This window comes from Medicago sativa, chromosome 5 (genome assembly GCF_051527215.1).
Source record: "Medicago sativa cultivar Bolivia chromosome 5, Bolivia_mono, whole genome shotgun sequence".
NCBI lineage: Eukaryota > Viridiplantae > Streptophyta > Magnoliopsida > Fabales > Fabaceae > Medicago > Medicago sativa.
In genome coordinates this window covers 13945362-13958734 of record NC_140753.1, presented here as the reverse complement: position 1 = coordinate 13958734, position 13373 = coordinate 13945362, and the positions used below count along the sequence as shown (strand labels likewise).

Sequence of the window (13373 nt, the reverse complement as noted above, 5' to 3'; positions counted from 1 at the left end):
GTACTCGCGTATGGCATGTTACTTTCAAGTGACCGTCGAAGTTGAGAACCTTTAGTCACCTTTAACCCATCTTGGCTTTTTAGGACGTAGTGCGGTGGCTAGTCGAGAGTACTCTCGTATTGGTCGTCACGCGATACTACACCCAAACGAGACTAACCGATGAATATTGTTGGAACGAGAGTACTCTCGTCACCTAACAAATATTCGGACGTGGTTGAAAACTTTGGGAACCTTGATAGAACCCTTGTTACATGTGCAAATGAAAACCATAGTCCTTATCAAATGGCGTTGTTACCTTTGACTCCATCATCATGACCTTAACCTCACCATATTTTTGTGTTAGCATAACCATGCATACATGCATTCATTCATAAAAAAAACTTTTTCACATCAAAATATCGGAGGACTTAGATAAGTCGTCTTGTAAACATCAGAGGAGTGGACCTTATAAAGAGGGACACCAAGGAATACAATTTCAAAAGTCTTAAACTGGACCTTAGCTTTGTCGGGGACTTGTCTCTGGCTTTGCTACTGTTTTTAATATTTCAAATTATCAAATGAGACAATGTTCCTTACAATGTTTACAATCACTTTGACAAGCCCTTCAACAAAAAATGTGTCTATTTTTGCATAAGCATCATGCATCATGTGCATTTCATAGTCTCAATTCCGAGTCTCACAAATTTTTCTTTTCCAAAAAGGGGTCAACCCATCTCAAAAGAGTCATGGCATCCTCGTCCAACTCACATTTACAACACTCGAGCAATCGTAATGAAAAGGAGGAACATCTCGAACAGGAAAACCAAGTGCTTCGGGAGGAAATGGCAGTCATGCAGACTAAGATGGGCGAAATGACTGAATTGATGAAAACACTGACGGTTGCTCAGGCACAAGCACATCCTCCTCCTATCAGGAGTCAAGCCGAAACTGTTTCTACTGGCCCCGAATGGACGTTCTATGTCGATACTCCGAAGTACTCTACACCGCAATGTTCCGTGCCTTGGTTCCCGTCTCTTACTGCTGGCGAAGTACTCCGTCCCATTGCTTGTGAAGCTCAGATGCCTACCCATCAATATGCAGCTCATGTTCCTCCACCTTTTGTGAGAGCTCCTCCAGCTGCCGTAACTTACTCAGCACCTGTCGTTCATACTATCCCACAAGAAGAGGAACCCATCTACCATTCAGGCAGTGTGGGGGCCTATGACAAGGTTGTTGACCTACAAGAGAAGTATGATGAGATGCAACGAGAAGTGAGAGCTCTCCATGGGAAGAAAGTGTTTCGAAAAACTGCTTATGATCTTTGTCTTGTGCCGAATGTCCAGATACCCCACAAGTTCAAGGTCCCAGATTTCGAGAAGTATAAAGGGAACTCCTGTCCTGAGGAACATCTAACAATGTATGTGAGAAAGATGTATGCCTATGCCAAGGATGATCCGGTCCTTATCTATTTCTTTCAAGAGAGTTTGGCTAGTTCTGCCTCAAAATGGTACATGAATTTAGACAAAACAAAGATCCGAACTTTCCAAGATCTGTGTGATGCTTTTGTGGAACAATACAGTTACAATGTGGATATGGCCCCAGACCGCAGTGATCTTCAGGCTATGACTCAGGGAGACAAAGAAACATTCAGGGAATATGCTCAGCGGTGGAGAAATATCGCTGCCCAAGTCAACCCACGTGTGGAAAGGAAGGAGATGACCAAACTTTTCTTAAAAACACTCAATCACTTCTATTACGTGAATATGGTCGGAAGTACGCCCAAGGACTTTGCTGAGATGGTTACTATAGGTGTACAGCTGGAAGAAGGAGTCCGAGAAGGACGATTAGACAAAGAAAGTGTCCCCGCTAGTAGTTTGAAAAAGAAAGAGCAGGAGGTTAGTATGGTGAAAGGGCGGCCTCAGCGAAAATATTCGGCCTATCAACATGTGGCCGCTATTATACCCGCTCCCAATGCCGATCAACAACCGTATCAACAGCAACAACCTCGACAACAGGCTCCAAGGACACGATTTGATCCGATTCCCATGAAGTATGCTGAGTTGCTCCCATCTTTGCTCGAAGGGAATTATGTCCAGACCAGGCCGCCTCCTCCGATGCCTAGAAAATTGCCAGCAGGTTTTAGAGCCGACCTCTCATGTGACTTCCATCAAGGGGCGCCGGGTCACGATGTTGAGCGCTGTTATGCCTTGAGAAATGCAGTTCAAGATCTAATCGAAGCCAAGGTCCTATCCTTCACAGACTTGAATCAAAATGTGCAAAGCTAATATGATACAGAACCACAGGACCTCATTCTGAAGTGGTGGTGCATAGTTTTAGTGACGTATGGAGTGATTTGCCGCTTTTAGTGTCGTTGTTTTTGTTCCTTCTGCTATTTCCTTTGTTCAAATAATGTGGTGTTTATTGATTTTCGTTTTTCAAAAAAATATCCTTTCGTTCTGCCCGAGACGACTGTGAACTTGTGTAGGGCTTCTGCTTTAAGTATTGTCATCATTAATAAAACGGTCGTTTTGATCCCGACTTTGTTGTTACTTTTTGCTTATTCTGGAAAAATGGTAATACAAAAAACCAAAAAATAAATTTCATTCTCAAATATCTGCATAATCATAACTTGTACTTACTTGTCAAAATCAATAATCAAATCATGCATTAATAAACCCATTGAACACTATAACCTTGTACTCTCTTCCAACTTTGAGTTCCCTGTGTCCGAAGTTGAAGAAGAGAATGAAGTGACTCCTGATGAAATCTCTCACATACTGGGGCATCTTAGCCATCGAAGCTGTCAAAAATCAAGAAGATTGTCCAGAAGATGGCATTCACTTACAAAGACTGGCATGAGATGTTATCGTTACCTTACTTGGGTATCATGCTTCAGCACACACTTCAACAGGGGCAACCCCCCTCCTTCCCCAATATGCAACATGGAGGTCGTGCTTCCCGTGAAGATCGAAGTCCCGTCAATAGGAGTTCTGATAAAGTCCAAGCTTGATCAAATTTAAACGCATGACGACCTTGTACAAATATATCAAAAGAGGTTTGAAACAAGCTTCTAACAAAAAGGTTCGTCCCCATGAATTTCAAGAAGGGAACTTTGTACTAATTTCCAACCAGACTCCAGGGGCAAGTGGACGCCTAACTATGAAGGCTCGCGTGCAATGACTTTTACAACTATGGATAGTGACAAACTCACACGTCCTATGAATGCCGGTGCAGTCAAGAAATACTCTGTCAAAACAAAAGAGCTCGGTAAGTCGCAAATCTTAAAAAGCGGCTTAGGCAAAAATGAGCGTCTCGGTGGATTGAAAACCCGAAAGGGTGGTCCAGGCAAAAATTAGAGACAAAAAAAAAAAGAGATGATTATCCTGATAGATTGAAAACCCGAAAAGGGCGATCTATGCAAAAGTTAAGGATCAAAAGACAAAGTAACTGCATCAAGTCAAGCACAATCCACTTGGGGCATCCAGCTATCAGAAGACCTCCAATTCGAAGCATCTGCAGATCAAAGACTCGGAACAGGGGCATTCAAAGTTGTCAGGGAGTATAACGGTTATTGTGTTCAATGTACCTTCCAATATATTTACCATTTTTCAAATTTTTCAAAGATCCGTGGAGCCATGCCATTGGCAGGTCCCCATTCAATTCATCAAATTTGAGCCTGTGCCCAATTATTTGGAACTCCCGTTTATTCTATTTGCAAAATTTCTTCTATTTTTGATGGCAATACTTGAAGCAAAAATTTTCAAAATACAAAAACCTTTTTTCACATCTTTTGAAAAGTGTGAACAACAAACGCACTCTCTTTGAACTTGTGAGTAGTCGAAGCGTACATCAGCATCCGCCTCGAGAACGGCTACATTTCGGAAGAGAAACATGTCTAAGCACAATGGAGGGGACCTCTGCTTCAAGCAAGATGCTTTCACAGTCAAAAAAATATATACAAAAAATGATACAAAAAAATCAATGCTCGCTAAGTCGTAAAACCTGAAAAGGCGGCTTAGGCAATAGAGAGCGTCCCGGTGGACTGAAAACCCGAAAGGGCGGTCCAGGCAAAAATTAGGGGCACAAAAAAGGAATATACTCCCGATGGACTGAAAACCCGAAAGGGCGGTCCAGGCAAAAGTTAGGGATTTTCAAAGAAAAATACAAAAATGACTGTCGAAGCATGACAAGGGAAAAGCATTCCGCGCTGATATACAAATGGCAACTTCTTCCGGGCTGTTGGTTAAACAATGGGCTTTCTCCCAGAGATTCATCGGTTGCTATTCATCAATTGCAACCTTGTGCCGGGTTTTACACCGTCAACGGCTTGATTTGTTCACAATAACATCATCTCCAAGGAAGTTTGCCGAGTGTTTGTACTGCGATGTCAGTCCACCTCCCATCTTACCTATCTTGTCTCGTTTCATCAAGTCACCTGTCATATACAGTTTATACAGTCATGCAAGTTGCACAATCACATATTCACACATTCATACATTCATACCTTAATACTTTCACATATTCATACACAACATATGCATAATATCAATTCATACATGGTTGCATCAGTCACCCAGAGTTTTATTTGGCCACACCCCTTCGGTTCGGTCCTTACTTATCATTGTGCCAAACGGCGAGTTCTACAAACGAGCAGTTGGCAATCATCTTATTATCATCAAGAGTGTCATCCCCAGTGTGTCTGGTCAAGAGATGTCACCCGTCAGTGTCAAGTGGCAAGTCCTAAACAACGGACAGCTTGAGTCTACCTTTATCTCGTTCCAAGTGGCAAGTCCAAAACAACGGACAACTTGAGTCCACCTTTATCTTGTTTCAAGTGGCAAGTCCTAAACAACGGACAGCTTGAGTCCACCTTTATCTTGTTTCAAGTGGCAAGTCCTAAACAACGGACAGCTTGAGTTAACCTTTATCTTGTTTCAAGTGGCAAGTCCTAAACAACGGACAGCTTGAGTCTACCTTTATCTTGTTTCAAGTGGCAAGTCCTAAACAACGGACAGCTTGAGTCTACCTTTATCTTGTTTCAAGTGGCAAGTCCTAAACAACGGACAACTTGAGTCTACCTTTATCTTGTTTCAAGTGGCAAGTCCTAAACAACGGACAGCTTGAGTTTACCTTTATCTTGTTTCAAGTGGCAAGTCCAAAACAACGGACAACTTGAGTCCACCTTTATCTTGTTTCAAGCTGCCAGTCCTAAACAACGGACCGCTTGAGTTTCATTTTGTCTTATTTCAGGCTGCTAGTCCTAAACAACGGACCGCTTGAGTTTCCTTTTTGTCATATTTCAGGCTGCTAGTCCTAAACACAGGACCGCTTGAGTTTCATTTTGTCTTATTTCAGGCTGCTAGTCCTAAACAACGGACCGCTTGAGTTACCTTTCATCTTGTTTCAAGCTGCCAGTCCTAAACAACGGACCGCTTGAGATACCTTTTCATCTTGTTCCGAGCTGCTAGTCCTAAACAACGGACCGCTTGAATTTACTTTTCACCTCGTTTTAAGCTGCCAGTCCTAAACAACGGACCGCTTGAGTTTCCTTTTTATCTTGTTTCAAGCTGCCAGTCCTAAACAACGGACCGCTTGAGTTTACCTTTCGTCATGTTTCAGTTTGGAATCACATTTTATCTCCTTGGAAGTGTCATCCCCAGCGTTAGCTGTTCTAGTGATGTCACTAATCAATTTCTATTCCAATTTCAATTTCAAAAGTGTCATCCCCAGCGTTAGCTGTTCCAGTGATGTCACTAATCAATTTTAATTTCAATTTCAGAGGTGTCATCCCCAGCGTTAGCTGTTCTAGTGATGTCACCGGTCAATTTCAATTTCAATTTCAGAGGTGTCATCCCCAGCGTTAGCTGTTCTAGTGATGTCACTGGTTAATTTCAATTTCAATTTCAGAGGTGTCATTCCCAGCATAGCTGTTCTAGAGATGTCGCTAAAAGTGTTGTCTTCATTAAGCTATCGTCCCAAACCAATACGGTAGTAGACAATCATTTTCCCCAGTGAAACTACATTCCCACTAGCGGAGTCGGATCCCTTTTCTTCAACGAATTTGGGTATCCCTTTGTGTGTTTCTCATCTCAGTCAAGTCGTCTTTGTCATCCTGCATTCATATTTGCATCATGAGCATTTCACAACATCTTAGGTCCAAAATTGGTGTACTTCTGTATTTAAGTCTCTTCGTCCTGTCAAATCAAAGATTTCATCTTTAAATCTCCGGACGAAGAAACTTAAATAGGGGCATCTGTCATACCCCAATTTTTGATCTAAGGTCCCACTGACACATGTCCTCTGACCCAAAATATTCTCTGTCTTTTCAGTGAAAATTTTGGCATACCTCATTTTTGTTCCGGTTTCGGGCCTCCGTTTCATTTTATTTTATTTTTAGGTTTTTTAGTCTTTTTATTTTTAGTTTTTATTTTAAGTTAATTTCCATCTTTTATTATTATGCATTTCTACTTTTCGTTCTACTTTAGTTTTTTTTTTTCCTTCCTTTTTTTTATTTTATTTTATCATCAATGAGTCCAAAACAAGTTTGTGAGGTCCGAATTTTTCTTTCAATTCTAGTGCCACAATCACAGCATCTCAAGTCAGCCTTTTCTTTCTTCTCTTAGCCAAAACGTGTTTCCAGTAATGATGAGCCATTAAGTCCTTTTATTTTTCATCAAACTTGTTTCTTGTTCTGAAAAATGGTTTGGCTCAAGTCAGCCTTTTCTTTCTTCTTTTAGCCAAAACGTGTTTCCAGTAATGATGAGCCATTAAGTCCTTTTATTTTTCATTAAACTTGTTTCTTGTTCTGAAAAATGGTTTGGCTTTAAGAACATAGCAGAATCAGAAACAAAGGGGGGGAGCCAATTGCAAAATCATAACCTGCGCACAACACACACAAATGTTCCAAAAAACCTTTATTCCTTTTTCTTTCGGCTGAATTGTTGTGCGGTTTGACATATACCTGTTATGCTATAGCCGTATTTCAAATCCAACACTTACGATTTTCAATTCCAATCCAAACAATTTTCTTTTGCTTGCTGCTATAGTTTTTATATAATTTCAAATTCTAGTTGCCCTTATTTTTCCACCGCTACCATTTTTTATGATTATTGTTTTCCAATTGTGAATCATCATGCTGCTACACGCTATTTAATTCAAATCAGTTTCTTTATTGTTGCATCCATCTATTTAAATTTCATTTGTTTATTGTTACTGATGTACCATGTTTCTATTATTTGCTGCGGCTTAGAATTGGTGCTTCCTTCAATTTTTAATTGTTTCAAACTCTTGTTCATGCATTAGATTTCAATTCATTCACTTTCATTTAAATTCCTCATGTTGCTGCTACGTATTAGATTCCCAATTGTTTTCTTGATGGCTGTGCCTCCTTATTCCAATTAAGAACCATTTGCTGTTTTGTGGTTGCTATTCCTGCTATGCGATTCGATTCATGTTGCTACTGCTAATTCTTGTATTGTTGCAGCACTTAATCTTTTTATTTAAAGTTTCCATCATTAATCAGGTGTTTGCCGTGGCTGTTTTATTCCATTCCATTCCAATTGCAAGGCCGCAGCTACTCTCCAAAGTTAAAAGATGTCATCATAAAGAGAATTGGTGGCCCCTTTGCATTTCTTTTTTCCTAATTTCTTCTTCATGCATTTTTATTTTCTCTAGCATTTTATTTTTCTTTTCTCATGCATTTTTATTAGATTAGATTTATTATTCTGCATTTTTCTTATTTGTTTATGCATGTTTACTTTTTCGTCATTAGAATGTAATTAGGTCAAATGTACAATATAAATGAAATAGTGTGTGTGTGTGTCTGTGTGTGTGTGTCTTTCATTTCTTTTACTGCTTTATATATCAAAAAATGCAAAAAAAATAGATTAGGTTAGGAGATTTTGTGGTGATCCAAAGTCACTACAAAATTCTCACGCTTTTATTTTATTGCTACGTTAGTTTTTTTTAGTTTTTAATTAATATCCAAAAATAACAAAAACATTCAAATAACCAAAAAATCACAAAAAAATATTTTCATAATAAACCTTGATTTCTCAATCAAGTGAGCGTTCTTTTTATTTTCTTTCTTCATCAAACTTTCAATCAATTTTAATCATACTTCGAGTCATCTTTCTTTCAATATAAAAAATACAAACAAATACTCATTTGCCACTTGGCTTTTATTTTAAAACCTTTTTCCAAAATTAATAAAAAACACCACAACAAATCAAACGTCATTTTCTTAACCCCGAACTACGAGGTTTTGATCCCTCACGGGTACGTAGGCAGAGGACACTCGTCCTTCCAAATCAATAAAATGTAGATAATTAGGTCTTTCTTTTTAATCATTTCAAAGTTTCATTTTTTTTTTAAAAAAAAGCAAGCAAGTTTATAGCACAAAATGCTAAATAAAACCAAAAGGTTCTCGTAGAGTACTACGAATATTTAGGGTGCTAATACCTTCCCTAAATATAACCAACCCCCGGACCCCCCAATTTAAATAAATTTTTTCAAAGTCGTGAAATAAAAAGTGAGTCAAAAGCTAAACAAATAGCCTTGATCTCCAAAAAATGACGCGACACTCCCCCTCAATTTCATAATTCATTGCATAAAATAAAAAATATGCAGATTTGAACCAAACTCAATATCATTCATTAATGTAAAGCATGAAGTACAATTACATGAATATATGGTTCAAAAACAAAAAGAAATTCAAAGCATGTGATCAGGCAAAAAGTGAAGTTTCTAACTCCAATAACTAGTGATCACTAGACCTACTTAGGGCCTAAAACTAAGAAAAACTTAAGACTTAAATTAAATCCTAAAGCTTCTCCCCCTTTAGTCATCTGCAAAAAGGATAGGGAGGACAATACAGAAAGATTCAGGGAGTAGAATCCCCAGAATCAGAGGATGGTTCAGACTCAAACACAGATGGATCATCAAAAACTGGTGGATCAATGGCCAGACCAGGAGCATGGACTTTGACAGTCCAATCAGCCAAAGCACAGACAATTTTGTGTGTCTTGGTGGAGACCCTGAGTGCCCTTGAGGCTAACTTCTCAGCCCTTGAAGGCTTGGCAGGTGCAGCAGGTGGAACAGCATCAGAAGCTTCAGCCTTCTCTTTGTTGGCAGACACAAAGGTATTGAGGGAGTCAAAAAGAGCAGCCATATTAGGAAGCTTGCTTGTGGTGGTAGTTTTCATTGGTGGTGGTGGTGGAGTGTATGAGGGAATGGTGTCTGGAGTTGGAAGGTTAGAAACCAAAAAGTTGCTTGTACCAGCAACAGATCCCATTGTGGAGGATGAGAGGTTAACATTCTGACCAGTTTGAGCCATGAGCTGTACCTCAACAGAGGGCAAAGATCCTGAGGCCATAGGCACTGGATCTGCTGACAGCTGGCTAACTTGAGCAAGAAGAGGCTCATTTGATGCATTCAAACCAGCAGAGACTTGAACATTCTGACTGACTGGAACATCTTCAGCAGGAATTTCAACATTCTGAGCTTCAGAGATTTCAACATTCTGACCTGCAGCTGGTTCCTGAACATGTTGAGTGGTGTCCTGACCATCTTGGAACACATCATTGTTGAAGTCAGTGTTGACATCTTCAATGTTGAGATCAAATCCAGTTGTGAACTCCATTTGTTCAACTTGAATATCTTTCTCCATGGACATGTTTGAAGCTAAAATTTCTGCCACTTCCTGAGTATCTTCATCAACATTCTGAGCTATCTTCTCAGTATTTTCTTCAACTCTTTGATTTGGATCAACAGAGTTTTCCTTACCAGCCATCTGAGATATACCTTCATGAATCTCAGTTGCTTGCTTAACATTCTCAGCTTCCCTTTGAAGAGATGCATCATCATCCTTCTGAGCATCATCTTCAATCATTGATTCACCAATCAAGGCCTTGAACTGAGAGCTTCCTTCTTGAACAATCTCCTTTGCAAGTTGAGAAACTTGAGAAAACAACTCCAAAGCTGGTGGAGAGGGAGGTCTGACTTCTGCATTCTTAGGAGATTCATCTCTGATATCTTCTACCTTTCTTTTCTTCCTGGTTTTCTGAACATTCTGATTAGAAGTCCTTTTAGAAGATCCAGAAGTGCCTGAGGTTGTGAAGGAAGGCATATTTGAGGTGGTGATGCGTAGTTGACCTAAAGTCTTTGATGTGAACTTCATGAAGTCAAGCTTGCGTGGTTCTCCCTCAAGTGGCACTTTTGCCTTCTGAAATATAGGTGTAAGGTGCATTGCATAGGGCAATCCAGCCACAGTTTGTTTCATTGCCAAACATGAGTCAATCATGTGTTGAATGATGAGAAAGCAAAGGTTAATTTTGGTTTTGCTTATGAGATGGTGGATGATGCATAGGTCCATGTCAGAGACAACATCAAAAGATCCACATTTTGGTATTAGAGTGTGCCTAATCATGTTGTGAAGGATTTTTGGGACATCTACTAGATTTGTGGAGTTAAAGGTGAGATTTTCTTTGGTGTAATTGGCTATGAGTTGAGTTTTGCTAACTCTGAGGTCATCAAACCAAGAACAAGAAAATAGTTTGTTACCTTTATTTGGAATTTTCAAGGCTTCAGAGAGGAAATCCTGAGTGATAGTGATCTGTACTCCTTTTACAGAAGAGATGAGAAAGTTCTCATTTTCCCTTTTGTTCTGCTTCACAATCAAGTTAATGTAGAACTCTCTAACCAAACCTTCATAGGTGTGCTCTTGTAGAGACACAAAGTTAGTCCAGCCTTGTGGATCTGTGAATTTCTTCAGATCCCAACCTTTTGTCTTTAAGCTATCAAACTCAAAACACTTAGTTCTGCTCATTGGTCTGAGGGCAATCTTCTCTGCTCTCTGAGCTTTTAGAACAGCAGCAACTCTAGCAATGTCTTTTCCTTTGCCATGTTTTTTAGGAGAAATTTTCTCCTCTTCTTCAGGAGTCTTTTCTTCAGACTCTTCCTCATCATTCTCATCATCATCTTCCTGAGATGATGAACTTCCTTTTGATGGAGAGGGAGTGGCAACTTTCTTTCCTTTCTTTGAGTGTACTCTCATGGATTTCACTATTTCAGAGAGAGTTTGCTCAGAGTCTTCTTCCAATTTTTCTTCCTTTTCAGGAATTTCCATTTCTTCTTCTGGATCCTCTTCAGAATCTTCTTCTCTTTCATCATCACTTGATTCTGTCTTCTTCTCTTCGTCAGAGACAAGATTCACATGTGAGACCTTAGGTTCCTTTGATGAATGCTTCATCCTAGATGATCTTCTAGTAGGAATAGGTCTGGGTTTGGTGATGGGTTTCTTAGAGGCTTTTGATTTTGAGGATTTGGGTGGATCAAAAGCAGGATAGACCACATCTGGAAGAACAGTGTGAACAGGGGTTTCACTTAGTGGTTGTTGATCAGAGGATTGACCAGCAGCAGCGTTTGGTGGTGGTGATTGAGAACGTTCCACTTGTGGAACTTCATTATCAGAGAGTTTTGAAGTGGTTTTTGTTCTTGCCATTTTCTTCGTAAGCGAGAGAGAGAAACAGAGGGTTTGTGAGTTTTGAGAGTGAGAAGAAAGAAGTTTTGGATTGAGATAGTTGTGAAATAATCAGAGGTGGTTACTGATTATATAGACCAAACGTGCAGAAGGAAAAGAAAGAGAGAAAGGAAATGATGGCAGTTTTGCATTGGAAAAGATGAAACTGCAGAAAAGTAACGGTCAGAGGAGAGAGAGAAAAAAAGTAGCTGTTTATGGGAAATGGAAGGGATTGGTTGATTTGATAGTTCAGGTTTTACATGGTGGTTAAACCTTAAACTCATCTTCTTATAACCAAACATTAAATGCTTGAGATTATAGAAGGATTTTTGGAGAAAGTCAACACAGAATCTTACGCATGAGATAGTTGACCCAGAAATCAAGTTTTGAATATAACTGAGTTTTGTGGACATCCTGAAAGGATGAAACTCAGATGAAAAAACTTGTGAATGTTGATTGAATGAATGTTAGGATGAACATTCTGATCATATGAACATTCTGACCTGATGAACATTCTGAACTCAAGAACATTCTGAGCTTAGGAACATTCTGAACTCAGGAACATTATGATGAATGTTCTGATTATGATAGATCTATCTGATTTGCATCAGATGACATCAAGGGGTTTAGTCTAAGGCCCTTAGTGATCTGTAATCAATCTTTATTGGGATTTTTCATGATTGACAATTTTTCTTTAAGAAAATTGAATCTATCCTCAACAAGGGGTTTTGTGAAAATGTCAGCTAGTTGATTTTCAGTATCAACAAAGCTTAATGCAATATTCTTTTTCTGAACATGGTCTCTAATGAAATGATGCTTTATTTCAATATGTTTAGACCTAGAATGCTGAATAGGATTCTTAGAAAGATTAATTGCACTTGTATTATCACAAAAAATAGGAACACTTGTGTACCTTAATGAGTAATCTTCCAACTGATTTCTTACCCATAAAATTTGAGAGCAACAACTAGCTGCAGATACATACTCAGCTTCAGTTGTGGAGAGAGCAATGGTGTTTTGCTTTCTGCAAGACCATCCAATCAATGCTTGTCCCAAGAATTGACATGATCCACTTGTACTCTTCCTCTCAACTTTGTCTCCAGCATAGTCAGCATCACAATATGCTACAAGATCAAAACTAGAACCTTTTCTATACCAAAGGCCAAGATCAGTAGTACCTACTAGATATCTAAAAATCCTTTTAACTGCAGTTAAATGGGATTCTTTTGCACAAGTTTGAAATCTAGCACATAAACCTACTGCAAACATAATGTCAGGTCTGCTAGCAGTCAAATATAATAATGAGCCTATCATGCCTCTATATTCTTTTTCAGAAATAGATTTTCCACTCTCATCCTTATCTAAACTTGAAGATGGATGCATAGGGGTGACCATGATTTTTGCCTCATTCATTTTATATTTCTTAAGAATGTCTTTGACATATTTTTCTTGACTTATGAAAATTCCATTTGGATGTTGTTTGATTTGTAAACCAAGGAAGAAACCAAGTTCACCCATCATGCTCATCTCAAATTCACTTTGCATAAGGTTGGAAAATTCTTCACACATTTTCATTTTGGTGGCACCAAAAATAATATCATCCACATAAACTTGAACAATAAGTAAGTCAGAGTCATGTGTTTTTCTAAAAAGTGTGGTATCAATTTTTCCTCTTGAAAAACCATTTTCAATTAAAAATGTGCTAAGTCTGTCATACCAAGCTCTAGGAGCTTGTTTAAGACCATAGAGTGCTTTAGTGAGTTTGAAAACATGATCTGGTTTTTCTTTACTTATGAAACCAGGAGGTTGACTTACATAAACTTCCTCATTTAGAAAACCATTTAAAAATGCACTTTTAACATCCATTTGAAAAAGT

At 38.9% G+C, this 13373-nt stretch overlaps 2 protein-coding genes across 2 annotated transcripts; one reads left to right on the top strand and one right to left on the bottom strand.

Annotated features, from left to right (window-relative positions):
- Positions 1-725: 725 nt before the first annotated feature.
- LOC146920293 (uncharacterized) lies at positions 726-2264 on the top strand. Its single transcript, XM_085711128.1, has one exon. The coding sequence runs from the start codon at positions 726-728 to the stop codon at positions 2262-2264; it is 1539 nt and encodes a 512-aa protein (XP_085567254.1).
- Positions 2265-8822: 6558 nt separating this feature from the next.
- LOC146920292 (uncharacterized) lies at positions 8823-11599 on the bottom strand. Its single transcript, XM_085710720.1, has one exon. The coding sequence runs from the start codon at positions 11477-11479 to the stop codon at positions 8861-8863; it is 2619 nt and encodes an 872-aa protein (XP_085566846.1). The 5' UTR covers positions 11480-11599; the 3' UTR covers positions 8823-8860.
- Positions 11600-13373: the final 1774 nt, after the last annotated feature.